Genomic DNA, 9,023 nt, shown 5'->3' with positions numbered 1-9,023 from the left:
AGGGGATAGGTCAGTCCAGGGAGGACGGACAGGTCAAGGGGGCGGGATGAGGTTGGTCGGTAGGAGATGGAGGTGCGGCTTGAGGTGGGAGGAGGGGATAGGTGGGAGGAAGAACAGGTTAGGGAGGCAGGGACGAGCTGGACTGGTTTTGGGATGCGGTGGGGGGAGGGGAGATTTTGAAACTTGTGAAATCCACATTGATACCATTGGGCTGCAGGGTTCCCAAGCGGAATATGAGTTGCTGTTCCTGCAACCTTCGGGTGGCATCGTTGTGGCACTGCAGGAGGCCCAGGATGGACATGTCGTCTGAGGAATGGGAGGGGGAGTTGAAATGGTTCGCGACTGGGAGGTGCAGTTGTTTATTGCGAACCGAGCGTAGGTGTTCTGCAAAGCGGTCCCCGAGTCTCCGCTTGGTTTCCCCGATGTAGAGGAAGCCACACCGGGTACAGCGGATGCAGTATACCACATTGGCAGATGTGCAGGTGAACATCTGCTTGATGTGGAAAGTCTTCTTGGGGCCTGGGATGGGGGTGAGGGAGGAGGTATGGGGGCAGGTGTAGCACTTCCTGCAGTTGCAGGGAAAAGTGCCGGGTGTGGTGGAGCTGGAGGGGAGTGTGGAGCGGACAAGGGAGTCACGGAGAGAGTTGTCCCTCCGGAAAGCAGATAAGGGTGGGGAGGGAAAGATGTCTTTGGTGGTGGGGTCGGATTGCAGATGGCGGAAGTGTCGGAGGATGATGCGTTGGATCCGGAGGTTGGTGGGGTGGTACGTGAGGACGAGGGGGATTCTTTTTTGGTTCTTATTGCGTGGATGGGGTGTGAGGGATGAGTTGCGGGAGATGTGGGAGACACGGTTGAGGGCGTTCTCGACCACTGAGGGGGGGACGTTACGGTCCTTGAAAAACGAGGACAACTGAGATGTACGGGAGTGGAATGCCTCATCCTGGGAGCAGATGCGGTGGAGGCGAAGGAATTGGGAATAGGGGATAGCATTTTTGCAGGAAGGTGGGTGGGAGGAGGAGTATTCCAGGTAGCTATGGGAGTCGGTGGGCTTGAAATGAATATCGGTTTCTAGGTGGTTGCCCGATATGGAGACAGAGAGGTCCAGAAGGGGACAGAGGTATTAGAGATGGTCCAGGTAAACTTAAGGTTGGGGTGGAAGGTGTTGGTGAAGTGGATGAACTGTTCAAGCTCCTCGTGGGAGCACGAGGCGGCGCCGATACAGTCATCAATGTAACGGAGGAAGAGGTGGGGTTTAGGGCCGAAGAGGGATTGTTCCACGTAACCTACAAAGAGGCAGGTGTAGCTTGGGCCCATGCGGGTACCCATGGCCACCTGCTTTGTCTGTAGGAAGTGGGAGGAATTGAAAGAGAGTTGTTGAGGGTGAGGACGAGTTCGGCTAAGCGGATGAGGGTGTCAGTGGAGGGGGACTGGTCGGGCCTGCGGGACAGGAAGAAACGGAGGGCCTTTAGGCCATCTGCATGGGGATTGCAGGTGCAGAGGGACTGGACGTCCATGGTAAAGATGAGGTGTTGGGGACCGGGGAATTGGAAGTTCTGGAGTTGTTGAGGGTGAGGATATTTCTTTAGCCTTTGACATTAATGACACTTGTCATTATCCCTTCAAGAAATCAATTTTACAAAGGAATGAGGCACTGCCAACCCTAACAATTCAGTCTTCCAACTGTGAAATTGGTTATGAATCTGCCTTTGTAACCAGATTCACCATTCTATAATCTAAAAGTAGAGCCATCATAGTCCAAGACAACCACAGGTCCTCTCTCTTATTAGAGAAACAAAACTGGTGATGAATTTAATGAAGGATCACAATACTTCAGGCAAGGGAAGAGGTTAAGAAGGCAGGACCTTCATGGTAACCTCATCTGGTGTGAGGATTGAACCTGCACTGTTGACAGCACTCAGCAATGCAAACCAGCCATTCAGCCAACCGAGCTAAATGACATCTGGTTGATCAATCCAGTTCATAAAAAGGATTGGTGAACTTTAGCTGCTATGATTAGGGTCCATCAAGTTGTTTTCCTGCATGTATTGAATCTATGTTTTAACCAGGTTTTGTTTTCTTGTGTCAAGCTGATAAAGATGCTCTTTGATTGCACCTGACACCCCCAACTCCACATCATGCTGAACTAATGCATTACATCCAGGTTATTGCTACAGATTACCTTCTACTTTCCAAGTAGTCTCACAAGATCTTACCATTGTCCTTTCTTCAAACACAGCATTTAACTGTCCCAGTATTTCTATGTTAGTCAAATTGTCGGAGGTTTATTTTGAGAACTGTCTACCCCTGCTTCTACTTCACTCTGATTGTCTTTGTCATCTTCCACTACTCTAATCAATTAACACACTTGTTCCTCCTTACCCTCATCCCTACGATGATACCTTTTCAACATATAAATATGATATAACTGTTACTTCTTTCTATGATCATGAGTATTTATCAGATAAGTCATCCTACTAACTCCTCTGTATAGACCACTCATTTTCGCTTTCAGAGGTTCATCTTGCAAAGCCAACAATGTGATATTTTATCTCCAACTTGAAATGTTCCAGTTGCTGAATGTTTGTCTGCCCATACTTCCACTTTCCTTTGTGAAACTTTCAAATGCTCTTGAATTACTTTACATTCTCCTGTGAGCCTTTTGAGAAACATGGACACATAATCCAACATTGAGATTCATCTTTTTGGTTCAAGAAACTTTCCCTGATCAACTTTAATGTTTTCAATGGAGCCTCTATTTTCATGACCACAAATCAATTCAAATGAACTAAACCCCCTATTAATCATTTGGGGAATCTCTGGTAGGAAATAGTAAGAAATGTTATCCTTTGTCCCAATCTTGTGGGTAATCATGACAGTATGCCTTACTCATGGTTTTGAGAATCTGCTGGCATTCCTGTGTTTGTGGATGAGAGGAAGGTAACAACAATTGTTTTATACCCAAATTGCTACGATCCCTGAAAAACTTCAGACAAAGTTAGAACCCTGATCAGATTGCATCACAATTACTTGTATCTCAATGAGTAAAGAACAGAATTAACTTTTCCACTACTATCCTAGCTGCAATTGTCCTTAAAAGGAACAGCTTCTGGAAATCAGGATGTCATATCCTTAATGTCAGGATATATTGGTGTCTTGCTTTTGTGTTCAGTAATAGCCCTACACAATGTACAAACATTCTGAATGGTTGTTCAAAAATTGGTATGGGTATCAAAAGGTGCTGGTTTAATTATACGTTGAGGTTTTTCCTATCAGCTTTCCTATATGGCATGCTTTACAGAACTGTATTACATCCTTATCTTTACTTTCTGATCAACCTGCTCGGAGAGATGTTATTACACACCTCTGGAACAAGTGATACTTATTTTATGAGAAAAGTTTAGACAGTCTGCACAAGTGTCCAGTGGAGCTTAGAAGAATGAGATCCCATCTTAAGGGTCCCGCTTGTGGCCCTTTGGTAGTGTCCCTACCCCTGGGTAGGTATGTAATAACATCTCTGTGCAAGTTGATTAGAAAAATAGGTTAAATAAGAAAAAAATTGAGATCTGGTCTTACTAAGATATATAACATCCTGAGACAGCGATCAGAATTTTTTCTTCCTCTCAAAGGGTCATGAGTCTTTGGCACTCTCTTTCCCAGAGTGGTGGAAACAGAGTCATTGAATTTTTTTTCAGGTAGGGTAGATAGACTATTTTCTAGCATAACAGACAAAAGTTAGAGAGTAGGTAGAAATGTGGCATTGAGGCCATAATTAGATTCACTTATTTGTTTGATCATGCCACAGAAGATCACAAGGAATTGCTAAAATAATCCACATCATAAAGGAAATTGCTGACAGGATGTTATAAACTTCTTCAGAGAATGGGGTAAATTAAATATTTCTACATAAATAGGAGAATGAAGGATGAAGATTAAAAGCCAACTTAACAATTACAAATTAACTCAGGAAGAGGCTTAGCAGTAGTTATGTTTGTGTTCCATTTCAGAAAATATTTCATGCAATAGAGAGACTGTAATACAGAGAGTCCATTTTTAAGTTTTTTTTTGTTTTACAGTGATTTCTTTTAAGGTCCTCTCTCCTCATTAAAGTCCCATGCCCGGTTTTAATATTCCTTACTTCCTGCTTGTGTTTCACATCATCATGAAGACACTGACTGCACAGCTAAATTTGGGTCTGTGTCTGCACAGTGCATCAAAGATAATCATTTATTGAAGTTTTCTGCTCCGGTGCAGAAATAAATTTCAGTTTTGATCTTGTTTTAAAACATTTCTTTGCCTTTTTGCATCTGTACTAGTAAAAGAACTGCTCTGGACTGTTCTTTTTAAAGAATTCTCTGTTGTATTATACTCTGTAGCACTTTACATGTACAATAGTTGTACAGAACAAGTTCCCCATGTACCATACTGTAAATTTCGTTGAGGACTTCTTTGCAAGCAAGAAGCCAGCTTTCTTTATTGAAGCTTTCCTTGTTTTGTTTTGCCAGTTATTTCAGTCAGGAATGCACAATGCTGCATATGCATGGCATTACATTTTAAACTTCTACATTGGTTTTTCTGGGCAAAAAAAATTATCCTTAGGAAACTCCGATTTCAGCATTGACTCCGAAGGGAAACCACATCTCAAAGTTGTATCAGTTAAAGTCAAGATTTTCAGGAATTGTTTTCAGTCATATCACTTAATTGTTTTACCACTTACATTCCCTGAAGGGACACCAATATTTCCTTAAATTCTAATCTCTTGAGCTCAATAAATCTCTTACCTTGTTGCACTGCTTGCTCACAGCAGATGAGGGCCTTACATTTTCGTAACTCTGAGAACTTGAAAAATTGTCATTCTCCTCATTAGCTTCTTCGAAGTTCATGCTTCCAGAGATTCCTGTATGTATAAAAAGTTTATTTACCCTGACCATATTTAAAGGTTAAAAAACAATGCTGTTCTGTAAATTGAGATTCTTATTTAGAAGAAGTATCAGTAGGCAGTGAATGCTGGTATACATTATATTATACTGTGATTACAGAAGTAAACAAAAAAATTGGAACATGGCTTCTGACATGATTGACCAAACCCAATACATAAATACAAAAATTATCAAAACCATTTACTATTTACCAGGTTCACAAATTACATAGATTGTCTCCAGTTAAAAGAAACTGGAACTTACAAGATCTAGAGAACTGTCCCACCTACCCCTCTGTTCCATTACTTCTTGGATGTCTGGTTTTGGTGCAGAGTCTACAACTGTTTCAACTTCATCACTGGGGGCTGTCATGGATTGCCCAACTGAAAGGATTTGGATTTTAGTGCTAACATCCTGTACCTCATTACTTATGATGGCTCCCGGTCCATCAATACCTGCAGACAGAAAAACAATTTTCTTTTGTTGTAACTCATGTTTCATTAATAATTATACCAAAAATAACTTTTGAGCAATGCCGACATCCCATGAACAAATAAAATGAACCACATTACTATTTACATGTAGATCTTTTGCACTCAAGTTTAGTTAACTCCCTCTCACCTACTAATCCCACTGAAAACATCCCATACCACTGAAGTCTGCTTTTCCTTTTCAGGGGAAGAAGGAGGCTAGGTACAAAAAGAACTGCAGGACAGCCAACTATCAGTACTCCCAAGATTATATACACTCAAGAATTGTATTTACATGAGCTGCATTTCAATTTGATCTACAATTCCAGCTCTTCCAGTGACTATAAATATCAAAACTGCCTTTAACTTTTATGATATGGAGCTGGTGTTGAACTGGAGTGGACAAAGTCAGAAGTCACACGACTCTAGGTTATAGCCCAACAGATCTGTTTGAAATCACAAGCTTTCGAAGCGCAGCTCCTTTGTCAGGTCCTCTTCACCTGTTGAAGTGGACCTGACAAAAGAGTCGTGCTCCAAAAGGTTGTGATTTCAAAAACACCTGTTCGGCTATAACCTAGTGTCATGTGACTTCTGATTTTGTTCAACATTTACATATGAGGCTCATGTTGGGTTTCCACAGTGTTCATCACTAACACTAGCGAATCAGCTAGACACTGATGCACAGTTTTTTTTTAAACTTTATCCTTTTGTGGACATCACTGACATGGCCAGTTTTTATTACCCATCCCAAACTGCCCTTGAACAAAATGACTTCTAGGCCTTCTCAGAGGGCAGTTAAGAGTCAACGATATTATTGCAGGTCTGAAATCACAAGTGGACTAAAACAGGCAAGGATGGCAGATTTTCTTCCCCAAAAAGGACACGAGTGAACCAGATAGGCTTTTACGACAATAGTTGTCTTAATCACCATTACTGAGACCAACTTTATATTTTATATTTATTAACAAAATTCAAGTTCCGCCAGCTGCCATTTATTCTAATTTGTTAGAGAATTCCAGTTTAATCATTTCCTAATGAGTAGCATGAAACTGTGAGACAGTCAATTGGAGTACAGATGCAGATAAGATCAGCTGAACAGTCTACTTCTGTGCTCTACTAATTCCATGACAAAAAATGCTTCCTTGATCAATACAATTACTGCCAATAGGAAAAGATTCCACTCACTAATCAGCTTGCTTGTGACATTATCAATGAGTTGTCACAATGCCTACATTGCTCACTTGGTTATGACCTTTAAAGTTTTAGTAAAGATTTGTAGCTCGGGTTGTGGGTGAGGTTGTTGACTTGCTCGCCAAGCTGGTTTGTTTTCATTCAGATGATTCATCACAATGCTAGGTAACATCATCAGTGAGGCCTCTGATGAAGCGATGTTATTTTACTCCATTTGAAATTTATCCTGTCTGCTCCGTTATGGTGAGTAGTGTCATTCCCGGTTTTGATCTGTATAGCTTTGTAAATGGGGTCCAATTCTATATGTTTGTTGATTGCATTACAGATTGAGAACCATGCCTCTAGAAATTCCCGTGCATGTCTATGTTTGGCTTGGGCTACTATAGTTACGTTGCCCCAGTTAAACTGACGGCCTTCATTGTCCAAATGTATTTGATTTTAAGGAAAGTTTGTTGTGTCATTTTGCTGCTAACTGATGTTCATGATTGGTTATGAACTCATTATATCTCCTTCCAATTCTGATGAAATATCATCGGTATGTGGAGGTTGCTGCTTAACCTGTCAACTTTACTTTAGGTTTACAGCATCTACAGAATTTATTTATTTTTGTTTAATTCACTGCCATTTCTTTTCCAGCAATGCCCACCTTGATGAAATTCTGCTGTTCTCTTTGCTTGATGATTTGTTTTTTATATTGTTCACTTTCGTTGCTATTCTTTCATTATCGTGCATTAAGAATTGAGCGAATCTCACTTCCACAGCTACAACTCTCCTCAGTGAGACTGTCTGTTCTTTAAAGTCTGGCAGTCAGATACACATTGTTCTGCCATTCTCACATTCCATCACTTAATCTGAACTATCAACATTCTTTCTCCCCTCAGCACTCCACACCTTGCCCCCCAACTATTGCATAAATGCTCCCCACTCCACACTTCACTTCAGCTCTGATGAAGAGTAGCCTTAGACTCGAAACATTAGCTTGCTTTCTCTCTGTGGATGCTACCTGAACCGCTGTGATCTCAGTACAGATTCCAGCATCTGCAGTAATTTGCTTCTCCTCCTCCTCCTCAGCAACTGTCCAGTTCTAAAGTACTTCAGAGGAGTTCCATCACAAATTCCACCTTTCATGTTTAAAATCCACCTTCAATTGCAAACATCTCCGTGTGTTGAGTGCATCCTTGTTGCCTTCACCACTGCATTCACTCTTTAGCCACAAGACTTCCCCTTTCTCCCATCTTTGGAATTGAACTTGAATATTACTGATAAAGACAAATTCATAGAAGATCATAGAATCATAGAATCCCTATAGTGTGGAAACAGGCCCTTTGGCCCGACAAATCCACACCGATCCTTGGAGCATCCCACCCAGACGCCGATAGCCCACCTAATCTACACATCCCTGAACACTACGGGCAATTTAGCATGGCCAATCCACTCAGCCTGCACATTTTTGGATTGTGGGAGGAAAACAGAGCACCCAGAGGAAACCCACGCAGACAGGGAGAATGTGCAAACTCCACACAGACAGTTGCCCTAGGGTGGAATCGAACTCGGGTCCCTGGCAGTGCTAACCACTGAGCCACCGTGCCGCCCTATTGTATTATATTGAAACTCTTTGTCTTGCACCTATGAGGACAATTTGGGGGAATACCAAGCACCAAGAGTAGCAAGAATTTGCAAGTGGACCAATTAGCACTTTCCCCTCATGCAGTATATATGTTGCCTTGCCCTGTTAAAAAGTTATAACAAAATATGTGGTTTTTCCAGCAATATTCAAAATGGTTAGAATTCTTGCTCCACCTAGATCTTCTAAATGGAAACTGTCAGCGTGACATCAATTTCTCTATTCCCCTCACTCATTCTTATTTATCGCTTATTGAACCCGGAATCGTACCAATGCTCCTGCTGCTTCCTGGATCCACACTTAATTCCCAACTGCCAACACATTTGCATTTTTGAGCTTTTTCTCCAGCAGCACCGGCTCAAAGGTTGCAACTCAGCAAATCGATTTCAAGGTATATCCTTTCTGCAGTTTCATTTCATCCGCTGTCTCATGCTTTCCTTCTTTCAAATATCATGAGTTGCTAATGCTAATGCCTCTTGTGATCCTTCTTCCCCTTCAGTTTTGTTACATTATACCCATCCAATCTGAGGATTTATGGAGTATTAACAATCCCTTTGACACTTACACTTCCTGATACTGAATGATTAGCCCTCAGCAATGACTTCATCCCTTGACCCACTTCCCAACAATATCTTAACGATCTTTGATTTTTATATAACAGAGTTCTTCACTAAGTCACTCATTCTTCGGCCAGAAAGACTTCTCCTTTCTCCCGTTTTCAGAATTTCTGTTCCACCTTTACCTTTCATTTGGGGCTGTTATTCATGCTTCGCCTTTTCACTTGGAAACTGCCAGGATGACATCTATTTCAGTTTTTCTATT

At 41.7% G+C, this 9,023-nt stretch overlaps 1 protein-coding gene across 1 annotated transcript in view; it reads right to left on the bottom strand.

Moving 5' to 3' along the window:
* The window catches only part of LOC109925093 (TUB like protein 3), a 49,600-nt gene that overhangs the window by 17,432 nt on the left and 23,145 nt on the right, over positions 1-9,023 (bottom strand). Inside the window, exons 4-5 of the mRNA XM_048607869.1 lie at positions 5,207-5,371; positions 4,779-4,894 (exon numbers count right to left, since the gene is read on the bottom strand). Coding sequence (XP_048463826.1) covers positions 4,779-4,894; positions 5,207-5,371 — 281 coding nt within the window. The remainder of the gene's footprint in view (positions 1-4,778; positions 4,895-5,206; positions 5,372-9,023) is intronic.

The sequence above is a fragment of the Rhincodon typus genome, chromosome 18 (genome assembly GCF_021869965.1).
Source record: "Rhincodon typus isolate 14 chromosome 18, sRhiTyp1.1, whole genome shotgun sequence".
NCBI classification, from domain to species: domain Eukaryota; kingdom Metazoa; phylum Chordata; class Chondrichthyes; order Orectolobiformes; family Rhincodontidae; genus Rhincodon; species Rhincodon typus.
Note: the sequence above shows the minus strand (reverse complement) of the source record. Positions and strands in the feature narration are given on the sequence as shown.